Below are 19,480 nucleotides of genomic sequence, written 5' to 3' on the forward strand. Positions count from 1 at the left end.
CAACACGTAGATTGGGAAATTAATAAAAATAGGCAATCTAATATGATAAGTTGGTTGGTGAGTGAGTTAGGATCCCCAAAGTATAGTAGGATTGATGTATAAAGAATTAAGCTCTCAATTTTTTGATGATCGTTGTTGTTGAAACACGATAGAGGTTAGTTTAATATATATATATATATATATATATATATATATATATATATATATATATATATACGAGATCAAACTTTAGAATCCGTTCCACGCTCGACACGTGTTCATTTTGGGTGTATCCGACATTCGACCAAACGCCGTTGAAATCGACCCCGCACGAACAACCGTGCACAATATCTGATCCGATTTTTCACGACAACAAGCCATGTATATATATGTCTTTTGTGGGGAATTAAATTAAAGAAAGATATAAGAAGAAACAAACATTGTCATAGATGGCTTCTCCTACAAGCCACAACACCTGGCTTATATTTTCAGCTTTTAATTAAATATTTTTTTTATAATTTTTAAATTAAATTTTTATGTTTGAAAATTAATTATAAATTATAATTTAAAATTTAAAATTTTATTTACTATTATTTTACATTATCTTTAAAATGGTTTTTACCTTATTATTAAATTACACATTGACATGGTATATATAGATTAGATGTTACTTAAAAAATGCAAGGCAAAAGGGATATGGGTTTGGAGAAAGATGAAGATGGAATGTTCCAGAGGGAGAATTTACAAAAATAAAATATTAGTAGGTTGAAAATTTCTTAACATAATGAAAAAAAAAAAATCTTTGCCATTGATCGGTACCCGATGTTCAGTACCAATGGAAACAATAGCCATTTCAAGAAATTCATCACAACGGTTCATCTTGAATAATTTAAAGTCTAAAATTAGCTGGTGTATAGGAGCATTGCTCTAGCGACTTAAGTGCTTGTAGGCCTTGCGATTGAACCAACTTCTTTGCTATGAGAAGTAGGATTAAAAGAATAAGAGAAAAAGAAGTTTGGAATATTTTCCTACAACTTCAAAACATACTCATCCCTACAATGGAAAGCTCAATTTCAACTTTAGAACATACTCATCCCTACAATTGAAAGCTCAATTTCAACACTCTACTTTGTTGTAGAAACAAGTTCTTAGGTATATTTTCTTATATATAAAAGATTGTCGAATATACATATTAAAAAATACCATTATCTAGTAGCTTAAGATTTTGCAAAATAATGATTGTTTCATATTATAATTTAGCATGTTATCAGAGTGGTATATCCTAGGTTCGAGTTTCGCAGGCTTATCTAATAGATTTTGCTTTTAAAGGATAACTATTGTTTCTCATTATCTAACAGAGATACAGGTTATTTTTTCCAGTTAACTTAATTTATTTAAATAGTACTTCTATAGAAGCTAGTTTGATTTAATCCAAGTAAACTCAAATAGAAATAATGTGTACACAAATTCTTATTGGTTAAGGGATAGGGATAGGAATAGGCCCTTATCCCCCCCTTTATACCCAAACACTAATTTTTTACCCGAGAATAGTAGTTCTCGGTTATCCCCACCAACACCTCCATTTTCTATATAAAACTATCTAAAATTGTTCTTATCCCCGGAAACAACCCAATTTTCATCCAAACGCTATTTTTCTTATCCCCATATTTGTACCTATTCCTGTAATAGCTAGTTCTTGTTTATACCCGAATCAAACGGTACCAAAAAGTACATATAAACTTATACATATATAACTTGTGGTAGCATAAAATAGTAGATTTATTTGATCATTTTCTATTAATATTAATTAGAAAGTATTATATAAAATAGCAAAAATAGGAAATTAATTGAATTTGGGTAAAATGGTAGGTCTTTTGTTGTTGGGTATTTCTTTCAAGATACTCTAGGGTGACCTTGTAGCTAAAAAAGTCTCTCTCTCTCTCTCTCTCTCTCTCTATATATTTCTATACCTATATCTCTCTCTCTCTCTCTACACATCTCTCTCAATGTGGTGAAATGTCTCTTACGAATCATGTTGCCCCATCTCCACTCAACCAACTTGCATTTGCTCTTTTTGTTTCATAATTTGCTAAATTTCATGAGATATTTATGTATCTTTATTTCACCCTTCTATTTTTCTCTATTATTATAGTTATGGTCCAATTATTGTACCATATATATAACACGTATACACTAACATTTCAAAACTTGAGGGTCAAGCAACCTGATATCATTAGCCAAAATATACGTCAGAAAAAAAGGTATACAAAGACTCACTAGACTTTTTTATTTTCTTAAATAGATATTTAAACTTTTAATTTTTGAATATCTAAATTTCTAAAGTTTATCAAATAGTTTAATATATAGGATCATTTTCCTCGAGCAAAGTTACTAATTAAGTAGCTATTTTGAGCGCAAATTGTTGGCTTTGATTTTGTTTAACTCCAAAGCATAAAGAAACAGATATACCCTTCTAATTATGATAATTAAGCATCAAATTGAAAAAAGGAGTAAATATATCTTCAATTTATATCTAGATTTCTCCGTGTTTTAAAATTTACAAAATTACATGCAATACATGCAACCAAAATAACTGTATAATTAGTAATTTCGATTAAGGATGGAGTTTAATTATTTACCTGTAGTTTACAAAATTTTGTAGATTTTTCTTTGTATATTGCAAATAAACCACAAGCTTCTATACACAAAATCTAGCTTGCGTGGTCTTTTTTTCTTTTCTTTTCTTTTTTGTTATTTTTTCCTTTGTCCTTTATTTATATTATTAATACTTGGTTATGTACTAAATATATATCTATATATATATATAATATTATCTTTATATATAAAGAGGTAGGAGAGACATGTGAGGTTCCTCTTCCGTACTCTTCCCCTCTTCCACCCCCTCCTCATCTTATGGTAGATGAGTTAACAAAAGTTGGTGAGAATTCTATACCTTCCCAAAGCTCAAGGAAAACTATAGTGAGAGAGAGAGAGAGAGAGAGAGAGAGAGAGAGAGAGAGAGAGAGCTTCATAAAATAATATAGCTTAATTAGAGACAAGTACGCTACTTTCTTCTTTCTTTGCACCTTTTCTTTTTCTTTCTTCTTCTTTCTCCCCCTCTCTCATCTTCTTTTCCTTCTTATTCTCCTAATCTTTTGTACAGTAGAGATCTAGAGAGAGAGAGTAGAGACGGATGAGAGAGAGGAAGAGGTTTTATTTCACATTATAAGAGTGAGTGAAGTGGTGGGGAGTATTATGAGAGGAGAGACAGAAAGATGACATGGTGCAACAACAGCCGAGGCGACGGCGATCGCACCGACAACGACAAGAATTCGGCCTTGTCGACCGCCATTATCGGCGGTGAGTCGCACGCGAGATTGATCAAGACATGCCCTTCGTGCGGCCACCGGATACAACTCTATGAGGAGAAGGTAGTAGTAGTAGTTGTTGTTGTTGTAGTAGTGCATGTAAAATTCTCCTTCCTCTCTCTTTCATGCATGCTAAGCCAACTCTAGCTTCCTACATCATATGTTAATTGTAAACATATCTTAATTTGCATGCATATATATGGTTTGAGTTCTTTAGAATAAAGCATCTGTCGCAGGTATAGCGGATATTGAGTTTTTAGAGTTAAACAGTTGCTCATACGATAGCAGAGAGCAGAATACATTGAATTCAAATCTTTGTACTTCGACTCTGGATCATTAACTTCGTATAAATTTAACTCCTCGTCTTAGCCCTATTTCAAAGTGAAAGGTCAAATTGTGAGGGGCATATATAAAATGGTACTGTTCTTCTCCATATGTGCATATATATATATATATATATATATATATATATATATATATATATATATATATATATAATAATATATGTTTTTTTTGGCAAATGGTTTGAGTTCTTTGAAATAATTTTTTTCTCGATTATAAAATTTTGAAATACGATTCTATAGAAATGTTAGTTTTTAGAGATAAACAGTTATTTGGTGATATTAAAGAAAAATATTCTGAGCTCAAGTCTTTTTAGACTCCTATTCTTATTTAATTTTCTCTTATTTTAACTCAACTTCATATTTTGCACCTCTTAAAATGCCTCAACTTTAGATATTAATTTTTTTCTTTTTCTTTTTCTTTTTGAGAAGAATTTGGGAAACCCAAAAAAATGTATAAAACTGCTACATAAACTGTACATGAAGTTGCATAATCTAATTAAGCAACACAATCCAACAAAACACACAACCTGGTCTACAGCAACATAAACAGAGACAAGCCATTAGCAATCAACATCAATTGCCCTACCCACATCCACACAACATAATCAGGAATATCTGTGAAATATTAAACATGAAATATCATTATTTGGTAACTTGCATGTAGAGGAAACAATTGTCTCACACAGCTTTGTGTTCTTATCCACCTTCTTATACAAGAAACAAAAAAAAGAAAAAAGAAAAAATATGTGAAAACAAAGTGTGTATATATATGTACCTCATTGTTATTATTCAGGCCATTAATTAATCTTATGAAATTTTATGTTAAGTTAATAATGAGAGCATATATTATATGGATATGTATGATATCAGGGTGCAGGTGCCATACAAGAACTTCCGGGGCTTCCGGCCGGGGTGAAGTTCGATCCGACGGACCAGGAGCTTCTGGAGCACCTGGAGGGGAAGGCGAGGCCCGAGTCGCAGAAGCTCCACCCGCTCATCGACGAGTTCATCCCGACGATCGACGGCGAGGACGGCATCTGCTACACTCACCCTGAGAGGCTACCTGGTATGTACACACACACACACACATATATATACCAATTCTTTGTTCTACTCCTATAAAGATTCACACTAGTATTAATTGTGTCTATAAAAATTTTTCTTTTTCTGGGTGTTTTTGTACGGATTTATTTTGCATGCATGCATGCAGCGACCTTACGTACATTGCATGAATACACTTATAAGTTTAATACAACAAGGAGGAGGGATGTAAAGGAGCCGAACAAGAGCGAACTTTGGCCACCTCGTGTTTGCTCGTTTATTGACTTGTTAAAATATCGAGCTGAAAAATAATTGTTGAAAATTTTTTTTGATCTTTTAGTTAAATATTTTTTAAATACAATTCGAAAGTTTAATTTTAGTTTTAGAAAAATTTTGAAAGTAAATTAAATAATAAATTCGGTAGAGAAAAGAAATAGAAAAGGTCTGTAGATCGAGACGTGCAGAGCACTGTCCTAAAAACAAAATTACTCCTCCACGTGCGAGACTTTTCGGCATTTACTTCCAGCGATACAACATCCACGTACGTTCCACCCCGTTGGCACGCTTTTAAGGCGGTGCAAGATAAACCGAATAAGCTTTAGGAGATCCAGCAAAATACTAGAAAGCTTACTCCCAAAAAATAAAGATAAAGATAAAACTAAAAAAATAAAAATGAAGATAAAAAAAAGTAAACCGGGTGTTTGGACCATGTGCGCCGCCGCCCGCTAAACCCCGCTCGTGCTCGTGCTTGTGCCATGTGTGTGTTTAGTCGAGAGTATAACTTTTATTTTCTCCCAAATAATTAGCTTGAGAATGAAAGAGTATATAAACAATAACAACATACTTTTAGTTTCCAATGTGAGTTCACATATAAAAATCTTTAGTTGGGCTTCCAGACAAAGCCCATCAAGTATTGGGCTATCCAAGAGGCCTAATAAATTTTAAATCACCAAAAAATTCAATAAAAACTAACAATAACGAGCCGAACACTAGTTGACTCGCGAACAGTATGTTAGATTAGATTGCCAGTCTTACTACTGGGTGAAAAGTTGAAAGAAGACTAAAATCTTATCTAATAAATGAAACTTACTAAATATATATAGATCTTCACATTTGGACTGACCTAAAATATAAATAGTAAAAATTTATAATATTATATATATATTCGAGCTATGTATATCGAGCTAAACACGAGTAAGCTGATCTCAGCTCGTGTTTGACTAGTTTACTAAATGAGTGATCACTCTTAAACTCATTTTAAGTCGAACACGAGCATTCGCGAGCTTGATTACGAGCCCTAGCAAGGAGTTACACGATATAGAAACACATATATAAATAAATAAGGAGCAAAAATGAGTGGTTACTGTACTATGATGCTGTTCACTAACTACGGGGAGCAGTATTGAACAATTAAAAATTAAAAAAATGAAACTAAACTATATTTCTTTCTGAAAATATCTAAACCAAATAACTAAAATAAATAAACCAATTTAAAATAAAAAAAAGCTCATTATAATATTAAAAAAATGCGTAATATTTTTCTATTATCAGCAGTGTAAAATTTACGAATAAAAAAATATAAAAAAATTAATTGGAGTGAAAATATTATCTTTGGTAGCATTGGCGGTAGCATTCTCATCGTTGTCGCTGACGATGAAAGGAAGCCCTCGTTAACTTTTATCACTACAGATACAACTAATAAAGTATTTAATTTCTAAATTTCAGATTAGTGAAGCAATCAATAAACAATTATCAGCAACACTAAAAAATAAGATTAATTAAAAGGCATTTGAAAATTGAAATAGATATTTTTTATACTGCAAAAAACATTCGACTATCAAAATAAATATTCTAATATTATATATTAGAAAAGTATTAATTCTCTAACGCAAGATTAAGATTAATAGAGTGCGAATAGCAAAATATCACTCACATTAACTAAAAAATATTATTTAACTGGAGGAAAAAACTGATACCAAAAAATTTTCCAAGAAAAAGAAATTCAAAAGTTGAAAAAAAATAGGGAGCAAAATAAAAAATAGTGGAAAAGTTGGGGCCAATGTGCGAAGGGGAGGCCTTCTTTGGTTCCCAATGAGTATAATGATAAATTATATTGTTACAAAAATAAAGGAGCCTCTCATTTTAAGGACGTGAGTTGTGTACACCTTATAGCTGGTGTGGTCCATGGGTTAATACACCCTGGCCCAGGTTCAGCCAATATTAATTTTTTCCTCTATTTCATGGATATTTTGCCAAAGCCAATAAAAACAACTTTAAATGAACATCTTCGCAATAGTACTAATGAATAAAATGTGTGCATTTAATATTTCTTTGTTTTTTTCATGCAATGTAGAGATTTTGATCGTAATGCATTTAATTTGAGGCAAATTGCATTACTACATATCTAGCCCTGAACTCGTAAACAAGATCACATACGTTCTATTGTGGAAAAAATCATATCGATTGGATCTGCTGAGACCCGATCGACCTTCGATCTAAGTAGAGAAAATGCCGCAACCCAATCAATGATAGGAATTAAAATGTGAGATAAAATTGAGAGTCCATATATAGATATGCATGGTGTACAGATAATATTTTCTCTACATGAACTTGGGTGGTGATGCACATCCAAAAGTTCAGGTATAATGAGAGCCACTTAAAATTCGGAGGACTAGATTGAAAATGATTGAAGTTCAGGGAATTGCAGGCAATTTGCTCACTTAATTTTGTTGGAAAATGCTAAAATGCTATCCACATGCATATATACACCCACTTTTGGATATAAATTTTGCGCCCTGCGTAACTTATTGGTACAGTTTCTCCATCAGTTACAACGACGCAAGTGGTGGAGAAAGAAAAAAGCTTCAGTGGGGAGCTCTCCAACAACGCCTCGTTGAGGAGGTCCTGATCTGCTGACATGTGTCAGTTTTGCCTCTATTTAAAGATTATAATCCTTCCCTTGAGAATTTCTAAGTTTTTTTTAAATTTTAATATTACAAATACTCGAGGAATTTTTAAATGGAGGTAAAATTAATACATGACAAGAGGCTTGCCAATGAGTCGTTGTTGGAGAACTCCCCACTAAAGTTTTGTCCATGGAGAAATCACACTCGTTAGATACAGTATAAGATTTACACTCTTTTCGGATGTATGACTAGCATTACTAATGTATTGGGACTCCTTTAACATACTATAGGCTATTATTGATCATTTTATTGTAGTTTTATTTGTACTTTAAGTCAAATTAATGATCCATACTATTAAATACAATTCAGAAAAATATAAGTATCTTGAACTTTAGAATCATACATGATCTTCGGAAAAAATTCGAGTGTTTCACAACATGAAAATAAGATGGATACTGTAAACCTCTCTAGCTCTCTCTCTATCTAGAGATAGAAAAATAGCTAGTAATATGTTCAACATCTGATACATTTCGATACATTTCTATCATTATTCTATATGGGACTATTCACGATATGGCAATAACTGATACGTACGCTAAACAGGAGTCGGCAAGGACGGCTTAATCCGCCACTTCTTTCACCGCCCGTCGAAGGCCTACACGACGGGGACCAGGAAACGGCGGAAGGTGCACGCCGACCCGCACGGCGGGGAGACCCGGTGGCACAAAACGGGGAAGACGCGGCCCGTTTTCGTCGAGGCGAAGCTCAAGGGCTACAAGAAGATCCTGGTCCTCTACACCAACTACGGCAAGAAGCGAAAGCCGGAGAAAACCAACTGGGTCATGCACCAGTACCACTTGGGCTCAGATGAAGAAGAGAAGGATGGGGAGCTTGTTGTGTCCAAAGTGTTCTACCAAACACAACCCAGGCAGTGTGGGTCTACAAGAGAAGCAGTTTTGGAGAAGTCCAAAGATACAAGTGAGGAGGAAAGTGGTGTGCTCAGAGATGCAAATACTACTAGTATTGTGGATCTCTACAATGCATCACTCATGGTATATAACCAAGGGAGTCAAAATAGGGCAGCAGCTCCTCATCTGATGCCTGGTTTTGCACTGCATCATGGAGGGAATAGTTTTATTCCCTGAGCTCATTCACTATGACTCGGAAAGTTTTATGTTTAAGTGGGGGATTTTTATCAAAGTTGTCAATCAATGTATGATATTTAATTAGGAGTTGTATACTTTATAGAAAGAGAGAACAGATTGAATATGCTGTAAGGTAGCTTCTGACCTGTGCTGAGAATAAATTGTTATGCATGGTACAGAATATACGCAACAAATACAGTTCACCTTAACAATAATAATAATAAATATTAGTTCTGTTGCCAACCATGATGCTTGCATGGAGCTGTGTCTTGACTTCCTGAAAGTAACTTTCTATCAGCAAGGTCCAAATTTGTCTTTCATAAGAAGATTCAAAATGTAACCTATAGTTAGGCGACCTTCAGGTTGTTTTGTTCTTGCGCAAATCCGAAAATTCCTTTATGCGCCAAATAAGGCAATGCTCTTAACTACTCGTCTGAGCCCATACGCCAAAACCTGCAATTTCGTGCTTAATCTATAAGCATTATTGACCAAACACTGTGAAACCTTCTACAGTACACACCACTTTAGAAAAGTAAATGTACAATTCAAAGTTACCTGGTGCAAATAAGGTTTATACAGAGGAACGATCATGTAGCAGCATCTCGTAGCCAAATAAATGAGCATCATATACGTTATACATGAGGGTGATTCAACTCATACATTGTTGCATGGTTATTTGAGTTGCGCAGAAGTAACCACTCTCTTGTTTTTTTTTTTTCCCTTTTTTTTTTATCTATTTTATATCTGGAATGCTACATATGATCTGGTATATTTTCGTTTTCTTTATACGGCCTGGGACAAGTTATGAGATATTAGCTATTATGACAAGCAGTAAGAAAAAGATTATAAAACTGATAGTAGAAATCCATCACAGCTTCGAAAGATAGCAGTAAATTATGCCAAGAATATTTGCCATATCCAAAATATATGTAAAGACTAGTGCTACATTTACTATAAAAAGTACACCAAGATATTGTTAATAGATCAGCATTTCACACAACAATTAGTAATTAGTCTAATTTTAAAACTTCACACGAACGTTAAGATATGAACACATCACACACTTTTCACGCGCTAAAGCACTACCACAACCATACATACAATGTGTAAAACAAAAGTAGATGAGGGAAAACTAAAGAACAAACCTCATAGTTTATCTGAAATTACTATAATAAAGAGAAGCAGCTTGTTAGTTCATCCTCAATTTATGAAAAAAAAAAAGAGAAAGTTACTTGCCAATGACATGCTTCTCATACAAGGCAATAATATCCTTCTTGTTGGGATTTTTCAGCTGCAGCAGCTGCCCCCCAAATCCCTTCTTTGTAAGCTCCTGCTTCAGCTTCAACACGGTGAACTTGGTATAGTCTTCGGTTTCTGTCTCTTGAATCTCCTGGCTCTCATTGTTATTATTCTCTTCCCCTCTAAAAACAGAACCGCCGTCCTCCATATGGCTGTACTTGAAAGGACTCGTCGTGCTCTTCGATCTCTTTCTCCTCCTCCCAACCTCTTCGTCGATGTCCATGTCGTGCACTGATTCCTCATGCCTCTTGTGCACGGTTTTTAGCTTGCTATCAAGTGCCGTCTCATTAAGCCGAACTGAAGTGAGTTCTTGCTGAAGCATATCGAGTTTGCCTTGTGTAGATTGTAGCTGCAATGAGAGGGTCTCCGCCCTTCTATTGGCTTCCGCACAAGCGGCTCGCTCTGTCGCCAAAAGGCTCTCGAGGACTTGGACTGTATTAGACCTTTGCTCGTTGTTCCGACTTAACATCTCCTCGATCTCTCTTTCTCTCTCATCAACCCTTCTCTCGAGTAAATTGACCTTCGAAACTGAATCCATCTCGGATTGGCGGAGCCGCTCAATCTCATCTGTCAGCTTGGCCTTTTCTCTCTCTAGGGTTTCGACCTGCCTCTCGGATCTTTCAATCAATGTGAGTCTTTCCATCGCCAACCGCTGGGCTTCAGCTTTCTCCTTTTGGGCGGAAGCGGCATCAGCACGAGCTGCGTCAGCCAGCTCAGTTGCTCGTTTGGCTTCCCTTTCGGCATCCTTGCACCTCTTGTCTATTTCGTCGAACTTCTTGCACTCAGAAAGATACTTGTCTTCAAGATGGTTCTTTTCTTGTTCCAGAATTCTGACTTGCTTCTCGTGTCCCTGAGCTTCGGCTTTGATGGAATTCAAGTTCTCAGTTAATATTCTCATCTCTTCCTTCAACCGTGAAGATTCAGTCTCATGGTTCTTTATTTTAGACTCAGTAGCCTGTATAAGATTTACAACCGGTGTTACATAACCGTGCATATGTAATTCTTCAGAGAAAGCATAAAAAAGAGAGGGAAAGAGAGTACATTCAATATCATAAATGTAAAGCAATCGGAATGGGTACTATTAATCTTTACCTCCAATCTCGCAATTAAACTTGTCACATGCTTCTCAGATTGATTGATCTGTGCAATCAACTTCGTAATTTCTTCATCCTGTCCGGTACAACAAAAGCAAAAATAAGGCTTCTACATTTAGGTAAATAAATAGGCACACCCGAGTGCCCTTCCCCCTCTCCTCCACCGCGTAAGTATCATGTCTTTCAAATCACTCACCTAAAATATTAAAACCTACATCCTACCCTATTGACCATTAAGCAACGTGAACAGCAACAGAAGGACACAGTGATGAAACTTGTTTAAGTAGGGTAATATATAGGATTCCATATTACAGGGCCAAAGCAAAAAAACAAAAACATTTTTTTAGGGGGTCTCTTGCAAATTAGCCAAACAAAAAAGAGCTAAGGTTACCTTTTCTGAAAGCTGGTTAGCCAATTCAGCCCGCAAAGCATCCTCCCTTTCCTGCACTTTCTTATTCGTGCGCTCCTGTGCCAGTGCCGCCCTCTGCAGAGCATTCTTAGCTTCTCCAACAGCCACTTCGTATTTCCGTTTCCACTCGGAAGCCTCCTCTTGAGCAGACTCCGCCTGCTCTCGAACAGCAGCTAATCTCCCTTCACTCACATTAATCTTGGACTCCAGAGAAGCGAGTTGAGATCTTAGCTTCTCCTCATCAGCTTTTTGCTCAGAAGCACTTTGGTCATACTTGCTTTTCCATTCAGCAGATTCACGTTTAGCAAGATCGAGGGCATTCGATAAGCTCATGCACCGCTCCTCCAACTTGCTGGATTTGCTTTGCAAATCAGTAATACGACCAGCATAATCTTTAGATATTCTTTGCTTATCACTGACGGCTTCTTCGTAGCGCTTCACATATTCAGATCTTTGGCTCTCATTTGCCTCAAGCTGCTTCTTAAGCAGTTCCAATTTATCGTCACTCGAGGTGCATTTCAACCTCAAAGTACTTATTTCAGTTTCAATTCTATTCAACTGCCTTTTGAAAAGGTCAAGTATTGGTCCCGCCAAACTGCAATAAATGCCACATAAAGTGCTAACTTAAAAGTAACCAAATAAAGTTTTTGAAACTAGAGAAACTATGGGGCCAGAAAAATTAAGGCCCATATGTTGCAAAGTATATTGCATTGGACTACTTTAACACTTAAAAAAAAAAAACTGGAATAGATGATGCCAGATAAGTTCAAAATAGGATGTTAAACGATCTGGTTGTCCTAAAAGCAGCAGAAAGCGGTTTTGCAAAAAAAAGAAAAAAAAAGAAAAAAATAGAGCATCTGCTGCACCCGGAAGAAAAAATAATCTTCTAGGCCCAGAAATAGAAGCTCCAAATTCAAAACTTCTACTTCTGCTGCAGCAAGAAGCTATTGCTGGTCTTTCATAAAAGAAGTTATTAATGCCTTTTCAAACAGCTCTCCTGAAATACCACTTCCACAGAAGTTTCAGCCAAGCCAAATAGGCCCTAAATTTGCGAAACAAGCTGAAAATTTATTTGTTCTGACTACATAAGTCAAAAAGAAAAAGAAAGGGGACAAACCATTGTCGTAGAAAAACAGCCAGTATTTTCCATTTCCCTGCTCCATGAGACGATGACTCATACTCAGAAAGCAGACTGTCCAAGAGCTGCAAATAATCAAAGAAGATACCATATTAATGAATCTAACATTATTTCTAGGAAAGAAGAGAGACTCAAAACACAATCGAAAACACAATCGAAAACGAAGTATAAAGGCATCTGCAGTTTGGTCAGAGGAGGTAATAGAAAGCAACAGTGTGCCTCAATGATTTTTTCAAATTAAATGGCACCAAAACATCTATGGCCAAACTTTGGAAGATACAACTTGGCATTTAGAAGAATAAACTAAAAAAATCAGCAATTTAAAAAAGTAGAATCACAAACATATTATGTTAAACTTGAGGCCAAAATGCAGCTGTAAATAGCAAAACAACAGTATAGGTACCTCTACTCGGAAGCCTACCAAAACTAACAATCTCAGAGCAAAAAGAAAGACTTACCAACATTTTTCATAAAATATGGCTCAATAAATGAGTTACCACACATAATTAATGATCTAAAAATACAAGAAGATATTACCTGCATCACATTGTCAATTTTCACATCAGGACCATGACAAGCTGCTCGCAACTTCGTTTCCATACTCCGTATTGTGTTCGAACATTGCAAATCAGCTTCTAGAAAAGCACTTCTTTTGTAGTCCTGCACAATTAAGCAGCAAAGAAATCAGCCATGCTAAATCTTTTTATTTAAGTTCGTTCGAAAAGCAGGCCTAGAAATCAGTTGAATGCTGATCACTAAGTAGTATATAATGATAAACAAGAAAAAACAACTCGCAAAATTAAAGAACGATAAAAACTACATCAATCTTCAGCACATGGAAAATGAAACGAATAAAGCTATACAAGTCTAATACTTAAAAAATAACGCACTACTACAAATCCTACTCAGAAAATATATAGCCCCTAGATTAACAACAAAATTCTTTCAAACTCAAATCATCTGGCAACCTGCTGTGTTTCTCCTCTTTCTTCATCCCGTAAGATTACAATACTGAGGTATGGGTTATTTTTTTTCCAAATTACAACTTGGAGCAAAGTTTAATCAAAGCTTATAGCAACTTTAAACACAAGAAAGCATATTGCCATGTCCTTAACACAATTGTCAAAGAACTTGCCAGAAGTTTATACTAGAATATTAAGAGAAAAATAACTTTGATGAGAATGTTTGATCACTTGCTTAAAATTTTATTAACATTGGAATCTGCTTTCGTTTTGTTTCTATTCATAAAAGAGAAATATGAATCAGACAGTATTCACCTCAAAGGCCTTTTTGAAGTAACTATGGAGAAGCTTTTCATAATTCAGACGTACTGATCCAGCTCCCACGGCACAACTATTAAAAGCCGCAAGAGCTTTCCCAACTGCATCTTCATGTGCTTCCCTTAAAGCATCCTAAAATAGATATAGTTAGTACAGCATAACAAAATGAATCAAATATTCAATGCCATTACTTGATATTCTTACCTCTTCAGCAGGTTTTGTACGGTCAAAAGATGATGTGTAAACTTCAACTGCAAAATCATATGCCCTGCGACATTCTGCTTCTTCAACACTCTGCCAAACTCAGTGACATCAGACAGTTCAAATTGAGGATGGCATGCTACATTATTTTCTATCAATACATTAGTCATATCATTGATTTTTCATTTCAACATAGGTCGGCTACTTCATACTGGACCGTCATGAGATAGTAATGGCACGTACAAGGAAAACAATGCTAAATTACAGTGTACTCGATCAAATAAAAATTTTTCTCCCCTTACGAATCGTACTTCATGAACTACCAAGTTCAATGTCATGATGGAATCTAATTACAAAGCTCATGTTCTATACCCCAGAAACTTGTGAACCAAATTGGTAGCATCATCTTTAGGTTTCAATTTTCAATTTGAAATTACAGAGTTCTTAATTTAAGAATTTCAACAAAATAAAGTCTAGTTAAAAAAAAATTGAAAACAAAAAAGCAGACCAATTTTGAACATCAGAATAGTCAAAGGAATAGTAATAACTTGTTTGTCATGACATAATTCTTCCAAAATATGATACAAAAAATGGTGCATTCCTACTACGTGACACACAACAATGAACTATGTTTTCAGAGCACCTATCTTTAACCATCAACAAATTAACTAACCTGCCATGAGGATGATATTGTAGGGACGGCACCTTTATTGATGGCATCCAAGAACGATTGCGTAAGACCAGCAAGGAGAGGGCCAGTCATCATAGTTGCTCCAACTTGTTTAGGCCTAGTTCGCTCAAAGACGAATTTTGTCAGATCATCCAAACCAGCTCTGAACTCTGGACGCAACCTATCCATCTGTAGAAAGCAGTAAACATCAAAGTTCACAGTAAGGTTCAAATAATTGAAGGCCTGCTCCTCCCATTACCCGCCTCTATTATCAACAGTCTTAGTACCAATAGCATAGATGCTTGGCTGGATTTCACATAGGAGAAATTCAAGGATTTCGTGTTAAATACGATAGGTAATACTTACATGAATTTGATCAAGGCGTTGGAGATCACTTTCTTTGTTCACTGGCCGCACAAGAGTGAAACATTCACGATCCGGGAAGAGGGCTCGAATGGACTCCCGAATCTATAGAAATGAAGGATACACATGCATAAGCATTGCTAGTGAATCAAATTGGAGCTTTTTTCATGCGGTACCTCATTCTTAGCATGCATATCTTTTCCTCCACCTTGCGTTGGCCTCAAGGCTAGTTCAAGGTAGTCACGTGGAGTAATTTTCCTATTATCTTCCGCTAAATCCAAATAGAAATCCTTAAATACACAAAAAGAAGTTATTGATAATTAGAAAATCAGAAGTTGAACGAAAAATTAAAAACACAGTAGACGCATCTGCAAAGATTTAAACAATATTTATACTCGCAATAACCAAACAAAAACTGGAGAAAACTGCCCAAGCTCGGATGCAGTGGACCTTCCACCAGAAGCCCTAACACGTATATGTTTTGTCATTTCAGTGACAAGTGATAGACGATCAAGTGCAGCTTCATCTATGCCGCCCATCTGCAAATGAAATGAAAAGACAAATTACCAAATTATTTAGAATATAATTGGATTCAATAGATTTACCGTTTTATAAGCTGCAAGTAATGAACGGGTGCATCAATTAACAGCTAACACATAGAGAACAAGACAAAAAGCTCAGCATGGAACATGCATACCTGATTGTAGATAAACATGCTCGATAATAAAACAGCCAAAGAAAATATTTGGGTACTATATGTGCCCTGCAAATACAAAGTGAAATACAAACAGCATTAACAAACAACAAATATATCAAAAAAAAAAAACAGCTAGTTAGGCATACTGCAACAAAAACATAGTGGCTCTGAATTTACAGGGATACATACGATTCTAGACAAAGAAAATAAAAAAGCATAGAAGATGAAGAGTTCCTAATAATCGTACAGATCTCAAGATAAGTATCAAAGGACAATTTAGTTGACTGGGGCTTGAGACGCTAGATATTGGAAGAAATCCATATTAACTAACTGAAACATGAAGTTACACAGATGGTGCACACCACTCAAAAGAACATACCAATGAAGAACCAACATGAACACTAATAGACTAAGAAAGATGGATTGCAACTAACCGTTTGATCATAGGCGTCAATCCCTTCAGTATCAAGCAATAGAAGATTATATTCAGTTCCATCAAGAGCAGTTCTCTTTAGTGGTGCACTCCACATCCAAAGGCCCTTAGTGCAAGGTCGATGAGTGGGAGCCACTTGAAAGCCGCTACTTCTTCCTAAAAGCTATGATAAGCAAAAGATAAATTGGTTACCAGATGATCGTGCCAAGAAATAACAACTTAATGCAAATACTCATAGATAACATTAATACTGCGATTTAGTTACATGGTAATATAAAGAACTGCTCAGCAGCAAGCAGAGAGCCTGATTAAAAGTGACTGACAGCAAAACACTACAAATTAAGATACAAAATGATATTGCATAAACTTGTTTGACCAATACAAGAAGAGTCATGTCGGCAAAATATTAGTCAAAGTGACATCTAAAGATTCTTGAACAAATGAATGCTAAACATGGCAAATTCATTAAAACTATTATAACAGGATCAAACAAATACTTACTCTAACATGGCCAGGAAAAAAAAAAAAACTGGTCGAGGATGGATAACTCTATATCACTAACATAAGCTAATTAAGAACAAAAATGCATCAAATTTGGCCCGGAAAAAGAAAACAGAGAACCAGTTGAGGATGCGCACCCATAAAACGCAAACATACACGAAATTGACACCAAAAAATGCCTCAACTTTGTTTGGGAAAAATAAAAAGTTACCTAGTTCAGGATGCATAACCCTAAATCGCTGACATTCGCTAAATTAGCACCAAAATGCATCATAATTGACCGGAAGAACCAAAAAAAAAAAAAAAAGAAGCCTAATTTAGAAAGCATAACCCTAAGCCGCTGCAATACACTAAACTAAAGCACCAAAATGAATCAAATTTGGCCGGAATAAGAAGTAAGAAACTGGGATGAGGATGCATAACCCTAAATCGCTAGGACACGCTAAATTACCAACGAAATGTTCCAAAATTGGCCGGAAAACCGAAAACAGACCTGTTTGAGGATGCATAACCCTAAATCGCTAACATACACAAAATTAGCACCGAAATGCATCAAATATAGCCGCTAACCTGGTTGAGGATGAAGCTTTTGCCCTGGCGAGCGCGGCCGCAGACGGAGACGACGCCGATGGGGCCCTTGACGAGCTGGAGCGCGGCGACGGCCTCCGGGTCCATCCGGAACTTCCCCCCCTCGTCGCAGTACACTAGGCGGAGCGGCCGCGCGGGGCCGAGCGCGACAGCACCGCCTCCGACGCCGTTGCCCGCGGCGGAGGACGGCGGCGGCAGAGGGGTCCGGCTAGGGTTCCGGGGGTCCCCGGTTGCTCCGGGAGTAGCAGGGGACGACGCCGCGCCGCGGAACCCGAACATCTGCTTCATCGCGCAGCGGCTTCTCGCTCCCGCAGCAGCTTCGCGTCGCGACCGATCGCCACACACACACCCTCTCTCTCTCTCTCTCTCTCTCGCGCGCGCTTCCTAAATTTCGTGTCGAAGAAGGAGAGAGAGAGAGAGAGAGAGAGAGAGAGAGAGAGAGAAAGAAGGGTTTTGTTTTGAAAAGGGGGAGAGGGAATTAAGCGAAGTTCGATCGAGCCGAGCCGCGTGGGTTTCACGCTCACAATCTTACAGTATCCGAGTCCGAGTCCGAACGAGTTAAACCAAACCTGCTGCAACCGACCGACCACTGACCCGCCGACACGATCCCAACCCGGGCGAGCCAGCTTGTCCCGCTTGTGTAACGTGTCATTGAAATTATTATTATTGAAATTATTTTTTATCGGTACTTATTTTATAGGATTAATTGCATACATATCCCTATAGATATATTGAATTATAAGTACATCCTTATATATTTTATATGTTGTTCCTATAAAAGTTCATAATGTTTTCAAATATATCCCTGTTGTGAGAATCTGTTAGAAAATTTTAATTAACTATAGGTTAAATACTTAATAATGATTAGTTTTTGACATTTTTACCTTATTATACTATACTGTTATCGGTTTTGGAGGGATATATTTGTGATGTCAAAATTGAAAATATAAATGGTTCTCTAATGATAACAAATCAAAATGACATATTTGAAAATATTAGAACTTTTACAGAAACAACATATAAAATTGAACTTTGTAGGTATATATATTTGTCATTCACTATATTTACATGGATATGTATGAAATTAACTCTATTTTATTTTTTATATTATTTAGTTTATCATAAATTAAATTTGTTTTAGGTGATAGCAAAATTAAATATGAAAAAAAATTGATATAACAGTGAAAAGTTAATTGTTGTAATTTGATTTTGTTATTTTATATGCTAGTGTAAAAAATTATGATAAAACAAATAAAAATATTAAAATAATTATAATTTTCATACTATTAGCTTTCTATGTAACAACATTGCTAGAAATATAACTGTTATCTAAATATCGGTTCAGTCAAAAATCACTTTCACTTGAAATTTAGTTATGAACAAATCAGACAGATCTTTAGAATTGAAAACGTATAATTGAAAAATACCCAGTTCATTTTTTACATAAGATTCAGATACCCCATCTAAGTTTATTGAATATTTACTTTACTACCCTTTAGTTTTAACTTTGTCACTGATTTAACAAAAAAAAATAGTAAAATCGATAATAAAAAGATAAAAATGAAACCACATGGCATTAAATTAATACAATTTAAACCACAGGATAATAAAGTAAGAAAGTGAAACCACATGAATGGTATGAGAAGTTTTTTCAGAAAAAAAAAGAAAAAGAAAAAGGATTTGAAGAGCATATCCCTGTGCGTGGACTATGTGGTGAATCGACAATGAATATGTTGATTGCATATTTTGCGATAGTTAGATCATGTTATTCCATTTTTGAATTACGCATACTCGTATTCTGCACCACTTTTATACATCATACATGATAGTCTTTCGTATTTCATTTTACCCTGCTGCTCTTTATTTTCTCTTATTTTGTGATATACGAACTTTTCTGTATTCTATAAAAGCCTTATATGCACTTTTATAAATTTAAACTGAAACTTTGATTTGAATCTTAGGGGTCGTTTAGTTGCATATAGTTACAACTGTACTGCAGTTGTAATTGTATATAAATACAAATT

General features: G+C 35.6%; 2 protein-coding genes across 2 annotated transcripts; one reads left to right on the plus strand and one right to left on the minus strand.

Moving 5' to 3' along the window:
* LOC109722054 (NAC domain-containing protein 73-like) lies at positions 3,222-9,029 on the plus strand. Its single transcript, XM_020249920.1, has 3 exons — positions 3,222-3,410; positions 4,562-4,757; positions 8,242-9,029. Exons 1-3 carry the CDS (start codon positions 3,255-3,257, stop codon positions 8,781-8,783), a joined length of 894 nt encoding a protein of 297 aa, XP_020105509.1. The 5' UTR covers positions 3,222-3,254; the 3' UTR covers positions 8,784-9,029.
* Positions 9,764-17,931, minus strand: LOC109722053 (guanylate-binding protein 4). The gene is made up of 14 exons (XM_020249919.1): positions 17,439-17,931; positions 16,369-16,530; positions 15,935-16,000; positions 15,633-15,776; positions 15,414-15,527; positions 15,241-15,342; positions 14,878-15,063; positions 14,208-14,297; positions 14,001-14,135; positions 13,261-13,383; positions 12,703-12,788; positions 11,568-12,180; positions 11,175-11,252; positions 9,764-11,037 (listed from the first exon to the last, which is right to left on the minus strand). Exons 1-14 carry the CDS (start codon positions 17,742-17,744, stop codon positions 10,012-10,014), a joined length of 3,231 nt encoding a protein of 1,076 aa, XP_020105508.1. The 5' UTR covers positions 17,745-17,931; the 3' UTR covers positions 9,764-10,011.

The sequence above is a fragment of the Ananas comosus genome, linkage group 16, assembly GCF_001540865.1.
Source record: "Ananas comosus cultivar F153 linkage group 16, ASM154086v1, whole genome shotgun sequence".
Classification (NCBI taxonomy): Eukaryota; Viridiplantae; Streptophyta; class Magnoliopsida; order Poales; family Bromeliaceae; genus Ananas; species Ananas comosus.

Coding starts and splice junctions, on each gene's coding strand:
- LOC109722053 (XM_020249919.1), bottom strand. CDS start 17,744: ATGAAGCAGATGTTCGGGTTCCGCGGCGCGGCGTCGTCCCCTGCTACT. Junction 16,531..17,438: donor AAAGCTTCATCCTCAACCAG/GTTAGCGGCTAT, acceptor TGCTTATCATAG/CTTTTAGGAAGAAGTAGCGG. Junction 11,038..11,174: donor GTTTAATTGCGAGATTGGAG/GTAAAGATTAAT, acceptor AATCTTATACAG/GCTACTGAGTCTAAAATAAA.
- LOC109722054 (XM_020249920.1), top strand. CDS start 3,255: ATGACATGGTGCAACAACAGCCGAGGCGACGGCGATCGCACCGACAAC. Junction 3,411..4,561: donor TACAACTCTATGAGGAGAAG/GTAGTAGTAGTA, acceptor GTATGATATCAG/GGTGCAGGTGCCATACAAGA. Junction 4,758..8,241: donor TCACCCTGAGAGGCTACCTG/GTATGTACACAC, acceptor TACGCTAAACAG/GAGTCGGCAAGGACGGCTTA.